Source organism: Crocodylus porosus, unplaced genomic scaffold (assembly GCF_001723895.1).
Source record: "Crocodylus porosus isolate Cpor-Errol unplaced genomic scaffold, CroPor_comp1, whole genome shotgun sequence".
In the NCBI taxonomy this organism is placed as follows: Eukaryota; Metazoa; Chordata; order Crocodylia; family Crocodylidae; genus Crocodylus; species Crocodylus porosus.
The window spans coordinates 7,727,657-7,745,733 of NW_017728911.1; the positions used below are offsets into that span (position 1 = coordinate 7,727,657).

At 38.4% G+C, this 18,077-nt stretch overlaps 2 protein-coding genes and 1 long non-coding RNA gene across 3 annotated transcripts in view; 2 read left to right on the top strand and 1 right to left on the bottom strand.

The window, feature by feature from the left end:
* The window catches only part of ACSBG1 (acyl-CoA synthetase bubblegum family member 1), a 69,770-nt gene extending 67,593 nt beyond the window's left edge, over positions 1 to 2,177 (top strand). The window contains exon 14 of the mRNA XM_019533380.1: positions 1 to 2,177. Coding sequence (XP_019388925.1) covers positions 1 to 77 — 77 coding nt within the window. The 3' untranslated portion in view covers positions 78 to 2,177.
* IDH3A (isocitrate dehydrogenase 3 (NAD(+)) alpha) lies at positions 1,793 to 16,957 on the bottom strand. Its single transcript, XM_019533382.1, has 11 exons — positions 16,873 to 16,957; positions 13,178 to 13,240; positions 10,967 to 11,050; positions 9,419 to 9,533; positions 8,453 to 8,640; positions 8,046 to 8,179; positions 7,092 to 7,194; positions 6,947 to 7,011; positions 4,776 to 4,860; positions 4,007 to 4,159; positions 1,793 to 2,651 (listed from the first exon to the last, which is right to left on the bottom strand). Exons 1-11 carry the CDS (start codon positions 16,897 to 16,899, stop codon positions 2,568 to 2,570), a joined length of 1,101 nt encoding a protein of 366 aa, XP_019388927.1. The 5' UTR covers positions 16,900 to 16,957; the 3' UTR covers positions 1,793 to 2,567.
* LOC109308914 overlaps positions 10,263 to 18,077 on the top strand; it is an 18,676-nt gene continuing 10,861 nt past the window's right edge. Inside the window, exons 1-2 of the long non-coding RNA XR_002100735.1 lie at positions 10,263 to 10,274; positions 14,784 to 14,786. This is a non-coding gene — a long non-coding RNA (uncharacterized LOC109308914). The remainder of the gene's footprint in view (positions 10,275 to 14,783; positions 14,787 to 18,077) is intronic.

The following is an 18,077-nucleotide window of genomic DNA, read 5'->3' on the forward strand; positions in this document are numbered from 1 at the left end:
GTCCTACAATGAAATTAAAACGAGATGCTGTGCTTGAAAAGTACAAAGAGGAAATAAGTGCATTTTACAAAGGATAACATCTTCGTCTTACCTTTAAGGAGATTCACTTTTCTAAGACTTGCATGACATTTGGTTTTGCACCTTGTACAACTGCCTTTCCAAGACAGCAAGCTTATAGATTTTTTAGAATTCTGCTTGTTACTGGTATTTCCTTCTTTCTTCATAGTTAGTCACAATCCCCTATCGTTCATACCATTTTAATTTGGTCTTAAATGAGTAAACTTAATTGCATGCTAATTTGTTACAGAATATGAAAATAACTGCTTATTATTACAGTTCATTTATGTCAGCTGGATAGAAGCATAAGGAAGACTAAATTAGTATTTTTTAAAATTCTGCAATAGGTTAGTTGATTATAGTTCAAAAGTTGTTTGGTAAACATGGCTGATCACATGGTACTCTTTTGTGAAACTGCTACATGACTGTAGTTCAATATACATTAAAACCTAAAGAATTAACAGTTCAGTGGTTTTGTCCTGTTTTTAAGGAAGGCCATGTTTGTACTAAAAGAAATGCTACAAATCATGCAATGCTTGTGACAAGTCTTACATTACAAACCTGCGGTGCAAGACTTCCTCTAATTTTCACATAAGTGCAGCATCATGTTATGTGATGGTTGCAGTTTGTAAGCAAAAAGGTAGCTGAAGAGTCTGATTTTGATATCTGGTTGTTAGAAGATGGGAACAAATGAAGCAAGCACACGTTTGCCCTCTATACGTTACAAGTAAGTATTTTGCAGCAACATGTGTTCAACATTGTGAACATGCTGCATCCTGCATGTGCAAGTTCTGGTACAAGTATCAGTCATCTAGTCAAACTAACACAAATCAACCTGCCCAGGCTTATAAAAACCCAACAAAAGATCCGACCTTGGGAAGTCTTTATTCTTCTATTTTGTGCGTTGTAATAATGCAGCAGTTGCTTAGCTCATATTGTCAAATGAAATGAGACAGCAGCAAACAAAATATGCACATTCAAAAATCAAGCTAACGCTCCGTTCCAGACTTCCACCATGTCTCTACATATGGGAGAAGGAAGTGACTTGTGTCACCAAAAACTGCACCCAAAAAAAAAAAAATCCCTGTCTCTGTCACAGAATGACAAAATTATAAACAGCTGGGATGCTTATTTTGCAAGTGATACTAAATGACTGCGTGGGTTGATTTTGGTTTCCAAACTTTGAGACTGTGTAAAAATAAGAGCAGAGACAATAGGGTGGGACCTGTAATCAGATTAAGACTGATTACGGCCAGTTCTGTCATTGCTAACAGGCTTTGGATAAAATTCTAGGGTTTTCATCTGTAAAACGTATGTTTCCTTGAATATTGTACTGATAGAGCTATTCAAAGACCTTCAAGTATCATATATATCTGTGTTAGGAACATGGCTGAAGTTAGGAGGAGACTTAACTCTGTGCTTCCTGGTAGGTCTAGTATACAAATTCATGGAAATGAGAATATATTGATTTCTGGAATCTAAGCAACATAGCCAAAACTAGGGGTCATCTGCTAGTGTCAGGCTCTGTAGCAATTGCATGTTATGTAGTCTGTTACAGTCAGAATTTTGAAACAAAGATGATTAAGCTAGTACATTTGAATACACTAAAATAGACAATACATAAAAACAAAGTACAATACAAAATGTTTCTGCTATAGTCATGGAGTTTAAATATTTTGTATAAATCTGCAGAAACTTAATATTTCTCCCCTCACAATATATAGCAAAAGTAAAAGATTTTGTATCACCTACATTTCATTAGGAATATGCTGTTGTAAACTAATAAAGACAAACTTACAAGAATGTTTGAATACATATATGTATGAAGGATACTTTTGTTTTACTAACATCATTATTCTTCATCCCCATCTAGTTTATGCCTTGATTTTTTTCTCACAAAAATACTATATTTTAAGTTAAACATTTCTAAAGCTTTCATATTTATTCATGCATTTGGAGGACAAGTTGTATTTTTGGACGGCAACGTAGCACCTAAAAATGTTTCCTCCTCAACATTTATAATGAACATTCTTAGTGGTTTATTTCCTACCTGTTTTTTGCAAATAGAGTCATCTTGTGCTATTTTAAGGCTGAAAAGCCATTCTGTTCAACTCTAATAGTAAAAAATAAAATAGGTTTTATATTTTTAAAGGTGCTTTTATAATTCAGTAATTCAGTAATCTTGATATTTACAACAAGCTTTTCTGGAAAGTAAAAACAATTTAGTTGAAACGTAAAATGGTAACAGTTACAAATGACACACTAAATAAATCCATTTATATAAAAAAAATTCACCAGTTAGAAACAAGTAATAAATAAAACAAAGCAGTTTGAAAAAATCCACTGAAAGCAGGCACAAGAATAATTTGTAACCATTTGGGGTAAATTTATTAATGAAGAGGACCCCATCTAAAAAGTCTGCTTTCAGGAGAGAGGCAAACCAAATGCATGTGAACAGCAGATTTAAATATTAATTTTTTGTGATGTGTCCATCAGGAGTGATTACAATTTTAGCCCATGTCTCGTACTCGGCGGCATATCTCCTCTGTGAATTCTGAACATTTAGCATTACCTCCCAAATCTTTGGTCAGTACCTAAGGGGAGAAAAACAGTTATTAGAAAAAAAAAAAAGTTTAACCTATTACAGCCTCTGAACGAAGCCTGGATTCTGTGTAGTGTATTCCAGATTCTTGCTTACGTGTACATGGCCAAAACTGTTTCAAGCCCTCTGATCTCCTAACAGGCTACTAAAACAGCACCAACTTTTAAAAGCCCCAGTAAAAAGTTATATCTTGCTGTTGCAATCTTTGCCAACAAAATATTACATGTTCAAGCTGAGTATGAAGGTGAATAATGCTAACAAAGTTTAATTCAGTAAGGATGTTTTAAAAAAGAATAACTACACAGCAACAGCATGAAGACAGATGTTGAAACTGGGCACATTTGATTTTTGTTGAGGAACAAGATGGTTTAGTTTGAAAAGGAAAGATTTAAAAAGTTAAATGATGGAAAAAGTTGTTCAACAAGTGTTGCTCCTATCTGCTTAAATGTTCAGCCCTGTCACACTTGTGATGGCACAGCATGGAAACAGCAGTTTCCTATGGGCATGTCCAGATAAGTGCACAGTGAAGTCTGCAGTGCTTCAGAACTGTCTGAGGTGGCGCAAACTGCATGTACTGCAAGCGCAACCATTCATCCCCTGCAAATTTGCACCATGGCACCAAAATTCAATACCAGAACTGGTATCCAAAAAAATCCCCAAAACCGTGGCACGAAGCATGCTCCAGGAGTATACACCGGAGTAACTGAAGGCTGGGTCCTCTAGAGAGATCCTTTGGCTGCCGGTCATAGCATCTACACTGATTTAGGTGTCCCCCAGCTCCTCCAGCATGTCAGGAGTTGGGAGGAACAGGGAAACAATAGTTTCCCCAAAGCGGAGCATTTGGTGGGGCAGATGAGAACGGGGCTAGCTGGTCTGGGTGGGGGTGGTAGAGGTTGTCCATCTGGGTGTGTGCACTAAAAATAGCCCTGTGCCAATGAGGGGGTAGGAAGAGCAAAGCCCTAGGGCTAGTGCCAGCAGTTAGTGTTTCTAGCCCTGAAGCTGCACTGTACAGAAGTTTGGGACAGTTAGATGAGTCTAGAAATGGCCAACCCAGTCTAAGTTAGACTACGTCAGAGGTAGAGTTAGCTTAGGTGAGGTCTGTATAGTTTGCACTTAGATGGACCTAACTAGGGATCCAAGTGTAAGATCTGTACTTGGCCAAACTAAGTTAGATCACATGGCCATTTTTAATGCAATCTAACCTCCCCCTATGTCTGGACACAGCCCTCAATGCTCTAAAATGCTTCCCATAATTTGCTATTTGGCTTTGGTAGTCTGTATTAATTATTGAGGATATAGGAAGGGTAATTTTAAGTCATTAAATTTTTCTGCAAATCCTTGCAATACCTTTCCATCTTTAATTGTATCAAAACATGCAGCCTCAATTTTAGTGGCATATTCCTGCAGTCCCATATGACGTAGCATCATCACAGCACTCAGAAGAAGGGCAGTTGGATTTGCCAAGTCTTTTCCTGCAATATCTGGTGCAGTTCCATGAACCTAAAAATCAAAGTGAAATTATATCAATCATGACAAACATCAGAAACATTTATTATTTGTTTTGGCATCTGAAGTATTTTAGCAATTGAAAAATTAATTTGATTTTGAATAGTTTAGATGTCATTTGAATTTAGTTCTTTTCAATAAAGTATTTCAATAAATCAGTCAACTAAGTCATGGTATTTTAAGGACACAGGGAAGGTTTTCGAAGGCATAAAGAAAAGGGAGCTAATCGGGTGCCAAACTCCAAATGTAAGTCAGTGGTTATGGGATGCCTAACTCCACTTTCAAAGTCTTCCCAAGTACCAGAGGACACCTATATCATAAAGAGGATATGCCCAACAAGAATTAAGATCAGTTCCAAAATGAAAATTTAAGGTGCCAGTAAAAATACACACATTTGAAATCCTTACATTACAATTAATGTGATTTCTTTGATTATTTACTTAGATTAGTTTTACACATCATAATTTTAAGCATACTACGGAATATTGCAATAAAGCTTTGTTAGGAACTTGTTTGAATAACAGCTACCAGATACAATGCAACACAGATTTAAGTTTCTGAGACAGAGCAAAGTTAATTACAAAATTTTATCCCACAGGAAAGATCTTACCGACTCAAAGATTGCAACTCCATTTGCACCAATGTTCCCACTCGGTGTTACTCCAAGACCCCCAATCAATCCGGCACATAAGTCACTGGAAGAAAAATTACTTTGTATAAACTAAAGGTAAAACCCGCTGTCAACAAAGCATACAGAGAATACTATAATCACTTGCTTTATATTAATGATAACAAAGAAGGTTTAAATCACCTGCCACACAGCAAACTCTTAACACTGTGGGGAAAAGGACATATGTTATTTACACTATGGCTGCACACATGAAGATGAGTAGAGCTACTAGAACAACAATGACAATTTAATGAGGAAAATGACAGGGAAACTTCAAATTTCAGGATACAGCTTACCAAAAATGACAGAGCAAATAAAAGGATGACAATAGCAGTGTTGAATGCAAGATGCTATATGCTTTCTTAAAATGGAAGAAATTTTGAACAGGTAAGGATAATAAATACGGTATCCTAACCCCTTGATACTCTTATAGGTCCCTGGTTTTGAGATCTGTTATGCAATTACTTGGAAGTCTTTAAAATTGTAATCCACCATTTTCTCTCCAGAAATCTGTGATAAATATGAGATACCCATGAAGAGGGCAGAACTTTACTTACAGAACTGAGCTTTTTCACTTTTTTGTAACAAAACTTGACAGGAACACTTTTTAAAGTGATGCAAAACTGTTTTTATTTCCTTCATTGTTAAAATGCCTATATGTTCAAATGAGAATTAAAATGAAAGCTACACAAAAGTCTGACTCTCAGCAAGGTTTCCTCCAAAATCTATATGAATGAGGACAAATTCACTAATTGTCATCATGTTTCCTACTATAACATATCATTAGACAAGTCCCTTAAAATGTTGGCATTCAAAACCCACTTATACTCTAATGCCTATAACAGACTAGCCAACCAGTAACTTCAAGGTAGGAGGTAAGATGGGAATAGCCTATAGTGTTATGTTAAGTTTAAAATAAATATTTTAAACAGAAAAAAATAGCACTTGGGGTGAGGGAATTCTCCCTGTACCTTTTCAGAATGTAGAACATCTTGGACACTAGCTAAAGGACTTAAAAAATTCATAGGGGCAAAAAAACTGTGTTTAGGGTGACAGGATAACTTATCTTTATGAACATAAACTTCCTCCAACCTAAGTTAAAATTCAGAGTTTTGTAAGGAGTTGTAAGAAGGTAAGTACTAATAGGATGTCAGCTAACAGGAAGATCAGGCACCACTTTCAATAATAATTATATAAAATACAGATAGTATTTAAAGGAAATAGAATTAATTTGAGTTCTATTTTGTTACTTCCAAAATATTCCTTATATATAAAAAGACACATTCACTCTGTTTAACGTGTCTAATGATTGCAACAGTTTTAACTCTTCATGCTGCATTTTGTATATGACAGTAGTGTATTTTGTAAAAACCCATCTATTTTCCAAAGTTTTTGCAATGGAAACACACACACTGAGAAACTGGAGTCTGACTGGTGAGAGTTTTCCCTACTTGCTGGTTTTGGGGTAACTCATAAAATTACTCATTTGTACTAATTTCACATACAGAAAGTAGGAAAAAAAATTAAGAATTACTGTCACAGTGACTCCCACAATGATTGTAATTTTTGGTTAATAAAAGAGAAGCAAGACAAATTATATACATACACATACATTAAGGACTCCAGAACACAGACATTGATTTTGACTGAAATCATTCTTTGTTGAAGTACTTATAGCAAACTTGTTTCACCATTAACTTTGCATGTCAAATTAATCTGTTGATAGAGGAGTGCCCGAAGTGCCCATGTTTTTCGAACATGAAGCTGTACCCAAGGAAAAAAGACACCCAAAGGTATCTCAGCAAGTCTTTGTACAGCTGTTTGTTTTGCACACCACTCTGTTTATATGTATTATTTAACATATTCAGACTGTATGGACATACACAATCCCTTTGGGTGCCATAAAACAGCCTCATCTTATTGCTTCCTTACACCATAATTAGAGTTTCTTCCTAAGTTCAGGTTTGTTTCTTTCTATCATGCTACTTTCAGATTTTAGATATATATTTAACGTTCCAGGTGGTGAAGACAGACATTCATTTGCCTAACAATTATTCAGAAAAGTAATCTGAGAAGTAACGGTATTGTAATATAAGATCCAGCAAACTTACCTAAGGATGTCACCATACAGATTTGGCATAACAAGCACATCAAAGTGTGATGGATCCTGTACCATCTAGAAGGAAATATGATTTTGTTAAGACCATGTAGTATAACTAGAAAATAAATATCACATTACAACGGATAAATACTCACATTAAGACACACAGTATCAAGGTACATTTCATTAAATTTAATATCTTTACAGTTTTCTGCAGCCTCCCTGCATTTTCTCAGAAAAAGTCCATCAGACATTCTCCTGCAATTAGACAAGTAGAAGAACATTAACAGGTATGGATGGCCTAGTCCATTTTTAAAAAACAGTTACATAAAGATAACTATATGGGCACCTGTTGAAATAGGAATCTGGTCCTAAATGCACAACTTAATGGCTGGTCTAAAAATTACTGTTAACATTTCTAATCTTGTTACATTATTATTTTACACAAAAAATAGAGACCAGTGCCTCTTCATCACGATCTGTGACAGTTTAGAAAAAAAAAAAATCAGTATATTTACTTTACTTCTCAGAATATTACAACACAATAAGAAAAAGATTGCCAAAATTCTCAAGTGTGACCTTCAAATAGCAAGATTTAATAACACTTTATCAAGAACAAATACAGAAGGATAACAAAGTAAACCAGAAACTGGAAATGGAAAAAACCACCAAGTAGTGCAGAATTATTCCCTGGACTGAGTTTTACAGGCTTTCTGTTTTAAATGTCTCAAATATCAGGGTTCCAAACACCTTCCTTTGGAGAATATTCCCTCATCTAACTGCTTTGATTTAAATAAGGTCATTTTTGGATAAGCAGTTGTATTATGCAATTTTTTTTAGTTTGAACACATTAAAATCCATCTCTGGTTTGCACAATCCGTTTAAGAAAATAAAAGATGAATACTTGTTTATTGAAAACTTTTTGGCTAGACAAAAGACAGATAAAGAAATTTCATGTAATTACACTGATGTTGGGCTAAGTTTGGAATTTTACTGTAGACACTAAACTCTGCATAAAAGTTCCTAAGTGCAAGCTTCTTGTTTTAGTATTTTTATTCTAATATTCTAAATATTACGTTTAGTTTCATTATTTTGTTAGGCCAACATACATAATGTTTGCTTTATGCACAGCAGTAACATGGCTTCTCTGATTGTTTCTGGCATATTCAAAAGCAAATTCAGCAATACGTTTGCTTGCTTCTTCTGTGATGAGTTTGATACTCTGTACAACACCGTCAACAATCTGAAAAATAGATAACAGTCAAATCACAAGCAAAACTTAAGTGATTTATAAAGACGTTGATAAGAGTGCAGATTTGGAATCCTTAACTATCACAGAATTCCAAGAGGCTAATATCTGCAGAATGCTATACACCAGGCAGTTCATGTTAAAAGAAATTATGTATTGCATGTCATTTTTTAAAATAGTACCCAATTCTGACAGACCAGGTTATGATTCACAGAAGAATGAACATAGAAATCCTTCCAAAAACAGAAATACTTCCCAACAACATACCACATGTTCAATTCCGCTGTATTCGCCTTCTGTGTTCTCTCGAATTGTGACTATATTTACATCTGTGTAAGGGGTTTTGTACCCTTCAATTGAGACACAAGGACGAACATTTGCATATAGGTCAAAGGTTTTACGTAGCAACAAATTCATTGAAGGGTGTCCAGCAGCTATTGGAGTTTTTAAAGGTCCTGTGACACACAATAGGAATGAGCAAGATAGAAAGAATTAATCCACAATTATACAAACAGCCGAAGTTATTTTTGGCATTGTCATATAGAAGATCCAAATTCCCTTATTAAGCTCCTGTGTTCAACGGGGCTGAAAAGCTAACAGAAATCTCTGAACCATTAAGGATATTACCCAGTGAGGTTACTCTGTTGTTTAAAAGCCAAAATTGTGAACCTGTCTCATACTGAGTAGCACTTAACAACAGAAGCACTCTATAAGCTATCTTAACAAGATTAAGGTGCTACTCAGTTAGAATTAGTATTATACAAATAGCATGGGAAATAATCTGTGATTTTACATGGGGGGCGGGTCCAAAAATGTATTAAATGCCAATGTATTGCTCTATTAATAACACTCCTAAGTGAACCCATGAAAAGTACCACATTAAAGACCGATGGCACATGGCATTTATCTTAATTTCAGCATCCAAAATTATAATCTGTCCTGCTATATTCATTCCTTGCAATACAAATTTAATTTTATCATTTAGCATAGCCATAAACCTACATAGGGAAGTTTACAGGGTGTCCAACTCTGGTTAGTGATATTTACTCAAATGAGAAGTCACACTAAAAATTGACATGAACTACTTCAAAAGTCTCAAGAGGCTACTGTAGCTTCTTCTGTGTCCTAGAGTTCACCATTCCATCATATCACAAGTGGAGTAATTTGATTTTTACATCCCATGCACAGTACAAGCAACAACATTTAATATTTTACTATTAACCAACAAAGTACCTTTCAGACCCATCTTGTTTTTATCCATGGATTCTCTGGCATCTGGAGGAATCATCCACTTTCCTCCTGGTCCTTGGATTGCTGTAACATTTCTCTCTTCCCATTGAATAGGAGCCTAAAACACATTTGTTCTACATTAAACTTCTATACTAAGAATTTTGTTTCCAATTTTCTCTCCCACAGAAGTGCAAAACAGATTGCTTCCAAAGTACACTATGCATGGGAAATATCAGCCCCCAAAAGTGAAAAATTTATAAAAAGAAAAAAAAAGGTGACAGTTTTAAGTAATGTTCCAATATAACCTTAAATTTTGAAGACAATACAAGTTGTCCACTGTGATACTTACCTATATTATTTGTACTCCTTGTACATATTCTTTATTTTCAGCTCAAGTTTGTTTCTATCATGTGTGATACTTCCAGGAAATATGAGACACGTTAAAAATAGATTAATTTAGAATAAATCATCAAAAACTGCTGGCAGAGGAACAGACAGGCCTGCATTCTGTGTATACATGGAAATCTGTGAGTCAGCTCCACCTATCAGTGCGATCTGATGTGCATTCACCCAGGGAATCTCCTACTTAAACATAAGGCTACCACCACCTGCTCATTTCATGAGGATGAAGCTTCAGGAAAAAGCATACAACTCAGCTTTCACGGACTAACAAAACTAACATGCACAGATTACTATAGTTTCAGCCTTCTCCATTTTTCTTACTTTGCCCCCAGTGGTTGAGCTACTTGTAAGATATTTAATACGGGCATATATCCATATGAAGATTAGGTCTTTCAAAGGTTCACTCTTCCCTCTCCTATATTTATTGCACGATTAACCAGTTAACTGTGCAATATATGTAACATGTAGCACGGGCCTAAGTGGAAGTAAAAAAACCCTTATCTTCTTAGTACTATCAGTGGGAAAACAAAAGCTTCTCCCTATTCCCCCAAAAAAGGTTTATTTTGATCTCATACTCTTACAACTTGTGCCAAATTTTGACTAAGCTCTCATCATATGTTCAGAAATGTTAGTTTGGTATGTTACAAAGGTAAATAGGTTTGATGTAATCCTCAATAAATTTCACTTATATTGGAGAAAAAAAGCATTATTTTAATATGTTTATTTGTATCCACAAATCAAACTGGACAGTACACATCTCTTGGTTATTAGATATTTATTCAACCACTATGTTTCATTGGAAATAATCAGTCTGGTTACTTAATAACATATTCAATTAAATTAAATTAAATACAAAATATTCTTCTGACAGAGTTACAGGTCCTCATTTCACATTGCAAGCCCAATTTCTTGTATTTGTTATACCAGAAGCTTCAAGGTTTTGTTGCTAAAAAGAACTAGCCTGGAAATCTGGGTATTAAGTGCAACATTTCAAATGGAACTCCCACTATCTTAATTTAAATATGACTTACAAATACATCTTTCACACAGTTTTGAAAGTTGAAGGAAGAGTGATTATTTAACATACATCAGCAGGTTTTAATGCTGTTAAAGTTATAAGAAACATGACAAGGCAAAGGAGTTGCTTACTTTGGCAGCATCAAAGATCTTCATCACAGCAGCAGAAATCTCTGGTCCTATGCCATCTCCTGGGATTAAAGTTACTGTCTGTACCTAGACAAAAATGTCAGTAGTACAACAAATGAACTACATATTCCGCCTAGAGAACATTGCAATGCATCTTACAAAAAAAACCACAGTACTTGCTACAACAGAGAAGATAGTCAATCACAAGAGTCACTTTAAAAAATAATAGCTTCATGCTAGAGTGTGAGCAGCAGGTCTGCCAAGGCCACAAACAGATGTACTATTTGAAGTACTCCAAAAAAAGGCAGAAGCACTTCTTGAAGCATATGCACTCTCCAGTACAATGTAAGAGGGAACTAGGTCGTCAGCATCCCGCGATGCTGTACTATTCCCCCTGTGCCCTTGGGAAGCTCTGGAAACTGGAGGCCTGCAGGGATTCCTTCGCAGGAGGCTGTATATCTGCACCATGGTGAAGCATACCATATTGGAGTGGGATCTGGAGTGCTTCAAATGCATATCTGTCAATACTCTGTGATATTCCACAAAAACTACCCTACAATCTGCCTGCTGCAATTTATCTGAAACACACTGCAGGCTTCCTGCTCCTCCTCTCCACAATACTGTTGCCATTTTTTTTCCCCTCTAGCTTTACTCAACATTATCTAGTTATGCCTCTTGTCCCCAGAACTTCCCCACATGCTAGTCCACCGCTGGACAAGCTTTTGATGTTTATTTCCCAACTATGTTTATTTTTAACTTTATGAAGTCAAATATATTTACTTAAAAAACCTGCATAAACATTTCTTGACAGACCTTCTCTTTCCTAGAATCTCTGACCTATTAGCAGCAAAGGTATTTTCCCCTCATCAGTTCACTCAGCCTTTTGCTCCTGCTATTATCTCTTAGGCAAGGAATGTGGACTGGGCTGTTTAGACTCATCAAGTAACCAGGGAAGCAAACCTTGCTGAAAAATATGATCACCATTTTAATTCTAGGTATTTTTACTATTAAGTGTACTGAAGGCAGCCCTAGGAACACCACTGCTCAAAAATACCCTAATTATTATAAATTGTAAAACATAAAAGGTGGTTATACAATTGCTTACTCTCAGCATTTGTGTTATCAGAAATTCTTTTGAATAAAATAGAGTCAATGGGTTAAATTATACATAACAAAATGAAGATGCAGAAAAAGGAAGGTAGAACTGGTTCTTAACAGGACTGTTAAATACAAAATTTGTTTGAATACTTTCAAGATAAAGTGCCAGAGGACATGGTTAATTTGTCTGCTAGGCAGCTATAATATATATTTTTTTCACCCTCTACTAATAAAACTGGCACAGCAATGAATGAGTACGGCATAGGTCAAGAAGAATACAAGAGCTGGCTTTCAATGTAATATGTCAGCTTGGTATTTGAGGTGCAATACTCAGTGACTTCCAATAACATAGGCCAAAAACTTGCTTTCTCTCCCTGCCCTGCCTAAGTTTTCTGAGAGCACAATACTATATCATTACAATTAAAAGCTAGAGTTCATCATGAAATTCAGAGGATACAAATAGGGGGCTTTGCACTGATTAATGCATTGGTCTGAGCAGTTTTTAAGACCCACTTTATATGAGGCGTTGAGAACCTGTTTGTAGGCATTTTATACTACCACCCACAAAGAAGGTAAATTCAAATGAGATCACTTCACCTAAGTTTTGAGAAAAAAATCGTTACATAGTGCAGCACTAAAGAGGGGCTTGAAAAAGGCAGACCTATAAAAGCTGGATATTCTAAAAGCAGCGGCTTTTAAAGTAAATCAGTTACTAAAAGGGAAGTTTGCAAAATAAAAAACGAACATGATGAGAAGCTTCTTAACTTTCTTTTGATTTATGAATTTCTCATGTCAAAGGACTGATTTCTAAGCTATGATTGTCAGTTATATCCAAATTAGGTGCAAGTTTTCCATGCAGTTTCTGTAATTGTTTTTGTCAAGGGATGCTTAAAACATGAACTTGTCAGAAGAAATCTCTTTTGAATGTGTAACTGCCAAAAGATATAGGTGTAAAAAGCAATCAACAGAAATCTACCACAGTATTTAGAACATATGGTCATTGTCTTCAGAGTTTATCCTTAATTTGTGGCAAGGAAATACAGCAATCTTGTCAGTTATTGTGCACCTTTCTTAAGAAACTTCTCAAGAGGAAAAAAATGGTACTGTTATACTCACAGCACTACCAAAACCTCTGGTCACCTGTTTTTGGTTTTTGAAAGCACCTAGCAACCAAGAAACCTGTAGAAAAGTAAACAAAAGAAATGTCTAACATGCTGTAAAACACTGACAGTAAACATGACAGTAACAGAAGATAGTAATTCCACCATCATCACAAGCCCTATTAACTGGATGTAGAAGTTAAATGTTTCACAAAATGAGAGAAAACCTTGGCTTTTCCATTAAATTTTTGTAAATAATAAATTGAGATGAAAATATTTGTTTTATGTTAAGGAAAAATCTGCTGGGGCAAAGAACCCATAAAGATCATCCAGATAATAGAATACACACAGGGGCTCATCAACATAAGAAAGATAGTGAACCGCATGCTAGGACATGAATTTACAGGACATTGGCTACACAAAAGAGCAAAATTGGAGTAAATGCATAGTGTACATGAAATGGAAGGTACTTTTCTTTCACAGTCAAATAAGCTACATGCCCCACGGCTTCTTGAATAGTCACTACGACCACTCATAGGAAGAGTTAATGTATAGTAGAGTTGGTGTGCTATAAATTTGCACCTGATCTGCCTGCACACTAACTTCCCTGTGTACTATACTAAGTACTATACTCTGGACATGACAATTCAGTAACTTTAGTTACACAGATTATGATTGATTAATTAAATTGAGATGTCACCTCAAGTAGAGAGCTAATACAAGTTACATGGCAACTGAAGAAAGCAGACTTTATGGCAAGCAAAATAAGTCATAGAGCTTGTAAAGACCTACATAATTTCATAAGTAGCTACCTTGATGGCTCACTTTTATTCCCTGGATTGAATTTTTTTAACAGTAGTCCACATTAGCCTAAATGTGTTTTCTTTGAAGTATATGGGAAATTTCCACTGATTTCCATGAAAGAAATCCAAGATGAACACTTAAGAAAATCCTGTCCTTAGTCCTTTTCAGTATTTTCATGGTTTGTGTTTTAAGTTCATACATGGTGCATGCCTGTTTGTTTAAAATACATTAAACAAAAACAGTTACAAGAAATCAACAAATACGGATGAAGTCTGCAGAAACTCAGGTGTCTTTTTCTCAGGTCTCTGAGCTTGTCTAAAAGGTCTCCCACTTACAGAGCTGGCTGGTCCAATAAAAGATATCACAAAAAACTTTTGCCTATCAGAAACTCAGAAACAGAGCTGGCCTAGGGAATGAACAGAAGAAATTTTTAGGTTATCTTTGTGTCTGTGATGAAAGTATTCTGTTATGAATAAAGAAAGGCTTCTAATTTTTAAAGCAGAATTAAGGTAAAATGGGCAGGAATGGATACAAACACATGACTGGTTTTGGCCGGGGCCGATGACGCTTCTAAAAATAAGGCAGTATTACAGGTTAATGCTTTTGCAAACTGCTGTTGTGCATTTAAGGAAACAAATGAAGCTGTAAAAGTTTACATATCAATACTAAAGATACTTACATGGGATAAAAGTCACAATCAAAAGCAATCTGGCCTCATAATTAGGGTTTGCCAACATCAAGATTTCATAGACATAGACATCAGGGCTGGAAGGGACCTTAGAAGATCACCGAGTCCAGCCCCACCACCCAAAGGGCAGGAAGTCAGCTGGGGTCATAGGATGTGAAACAACAGGAGCAACCTTCAACCTAAGGTCATTTCAATCTATGATCTTATAAGTTACATAGCATCAGGAGTCATACCCCAAATCTTGTAACCAGACGACTGATATCAAAAGAGCTTACCATACTCTCAATGATTTCTTAATTTTTACAGGCCCCGTCAAACTGCTATCACAGCATTTACACTATGTAATAACTTTGACCAGATTTTCCTAAATATGAATATGGCATAATTCAAGTAGAGAAATATTAATTACAATTCTGTTTTATATGTGGTAACACTTCTAATGTCAGAGTTGATGCAATGGCACACTCATAGAATTTGATTATAACCCACTCCACCATATATAGTAAGCAGTAGTAGAAGGGCAGACTAATGCATCAGCTGATACTGATGCAAGTACTACCTGGAAGGACTACAAAAAACACAATACCTTTCAGCTGGATGGGAATGTATATGACTACCTTAATCTCCTAACATAGGTTTTTGACACCTATGCTGAGCTGGCATTAAGAATACAGCTTCAAGGCAAGGAGGACAGACTATAGGCTGAAGGAAAGATGATTAGAAATGCTATTGCTCTTGTTGATTATAATACTGTAATGAATGCTATGGGGGGAAGAAGGTCCATTCTGACCTCTAACAGAATATGCAGTATACAGATCACAGTAGTGGGTGAGCAAAGAGTATCTCAACATGTTTACATACTGGAGAAAAACCAGCTGGCGTAATACACAGAGAGGGTAAACTTTTAGTTAGAAAAGTACGTAGGATCCTTGAGGCCTACCTCCCATGTATCGTATCAAAGGCTCATGTTTCAAATTCTACAGTAACCACAGAGACGTAATAAATACAAAAAGCAAAGAGGCATACTGGAAGTTATGGGCTTGATGAAGGAAAGGTGTAGTGAAATTCTATACCCCGAGTTATTCAGGTCAGAGTGGATGATCAAAACTGGTGCTTTCTGACCTTAAAATTATTCACTGGAAAACTAAAATTAATTCACAGACGTGGTTTTATTCCAAGTGCACAGAACACAATAGAAGACTGGAAAAGAGATTGAACGCATCAATGTCTGGGCTATGCTAAGCTGAGCAGAAGTCAGTAAACATTTGTTTTGCAGGAATCTTGATACATGATCTTCCTGAACAGCAAGTGGATGTTCCCACATACAGACATGGCAGCATTCAAATAGACCCAGCAGGTCTAGAGGAATCCTGTAAAGGGGTGACCGTGGCTGTAAAAATGCCTCCAGAATAAGTATCAGTCTTGAAAACCAAGTGTCTGGGGTCCCAAGACTGTAGAAAGAAAAAGAGGCAAGTATCTACATGTGTGTTTTTCCCCACTCTTGCTCCCTTCTCCAGAAGTGATATGAATTCTTTGCAACAGCAGCCACCTTGCCCAAAGCCTGTTTTTAAACATACAAAGGCTATTAAACAAGAGCCCCTGGGAGCAACTTCCCAGCAGCTGGAGGCAAGGCGACAAGTGACTGTGTCCACAGCCACAGAGCCTGAGGGACAGAGAGGCTGCACTTGGTGACCTCTGCGTTGGCTGTTCGAGGAGTCACTTTTACAGAGGGCATGGAGATGCGGTGCCCACAAGACACAATGGGGACAGCTCGAGCGACAGGCAGCGTCTCTGGGTGCCTCAGTGCCCGGGGCCTCACACGCCTCGGTCTCCGTTGACAGGAGCCGGGCCGCAGAGCCCCCACCGGGCAAGGCCCAGCTCGAGGGGACTCCCGCCCCTCCCGGCCGAACCCTCATGCGGGCCCGAAATCCCAGTCCGGCTCCAGCCCGCTGCAACCGGCCGGGCAGGAAGAGGGAGTCGGCCCCTGCCAGGCCCCGCGCTGCGAGTCAAGGGCGGCCGCGGAGCAGGAGGATGCGCAGGGCTCCATTGCGGCTCCCGGCCCGCAACGGCCGCGAGGAACAGGGGAGCCAAGGGCACGCGCGAAGAGGGGGCGGGCCAGGCCCCGGGAAAGGCCCAGGGTGCCGTGACCTTGCTCCCGCGCCGCCCTGTCCCCCAAGGTCACGGTGCCACGGCCCGGGGCCTGGGCTAGGAGCGCTCACCGCGGGCGTCCACGCACGGGCCGCCATGACACCTCCCGCCGCCGCCGCGCTCAAGGACCGGCCGCCCGCGCCGCAGCAGAGAGCAGGACCGGCGCTTGGCTCTGGCTCCGCCCGCGGCCGCCGAGCCCCGCCCACCGCGAGGCCCCACGGACAAGGGACGGGGCTTCCGCCTGCGCCTGGTTCCGTTGTGGGGCGCTTGTGAGGTGTGGGCCGTGCCGCGTGGGGAGCGGCCGGTGCGGGATGGGTACTCGCATGGACCAGGGGATGGAATTGCCCAGCTCTGGGCCCCCCACGGGTCCCGTGCTGAAGCCCTGTTTCACCCAGAGGGGCAAGCTGGCAGGAGGCCTGGCGAGGAGGTGTAGGGCAGTGAGGGAGGCAGGGAACCCCGTTGCGAGGGGACCCGACCTGTTTCGCCCAATGAAGTGGATCAGCTGTGGTGGGACACGTCCCATCACAGCTGATTCCACATCCCTTTCCAGTGTAAGGTCCTATCTAGTCTGCAGTGGCAGCGTGCCTTGCCTGCACTGTACAGCCCATCCACAGTGCCTGTCTGTGGACTTCAGACTGAGAGACGTGTTGGTGAGGCAACTCTGGGGCCATCGCCTGTGGCTTCTTGAAGAACAGAGATCAAGCTCTTGAGAGCAGCAAGAAGGATGCTATAAAGTGGCTGCACCAGTGTACTTTTCTGAGTGGAGAGTATCAGCGGGACAGGCTCAGGAATGGCCTGGCTGAGGGGCCAAGGAATGCTGTAAGTTTGTGTGACCCCATTCTGTTCTGCTCAAGGACTGAAAACTACTAACTTGTCTAATTCTGTTATGTGACTTCATCTTAGCCTTAAAAGCAGTAAGGAGGACCGGCCTATTTTGTGCAGTAGTAGTTCCACGAGCTCCAGCAGGATGAAATAAGATTGCATTTAGACATGGATATCTAAGTAGCAATTAGACCTGAAGAAGGGTACAGAGGTATGCAGAAGCTTGTCTGTGTCCCTCCCAGATATGCAGTTGGCCCAGTAAAAGATATCACCCACAAAAATCCTTACTCAAGTGCCACTTAAGCACCTAAAAGATAGAATAGGATCTTGCCTTTAATCTTGTACCTCTAACCCCATCTGTAAAATAAAATTTCTGTCTTATCTGTTAATTCAAGTGGTTTCCAAACTAGTCTGCAGGCCTTTAGGATAGTACAAGGGTGCAAATTTCACTGAA

What these genes read in the sequence shown, in the direction of transcription:
- IDH3A (XM_019533382.1), bottom strand. Translation starts at nt 16,899, where the DNA reads ATGGCGGCCCGTGCGTGGACGCCCGCG. An exon ending in AGATCTTTGATGCTGCCAAA is followed by an intron (nt 9,534 to 10,966) that starts GTAAGCAACTCC and finishes AATGTGTTTTAG; the next exon opens with GCTCCTATTCAATGGGAAGA. An exon ending in GAGTTGCAATCTTTGAGTCG is followed by an intron (nt 4,160 to 4,775) that starts GTAAGATCTTTC and finishes TTTGATTTTTAG; the next exon opens with GTTCATGGAACTGCACCAGA.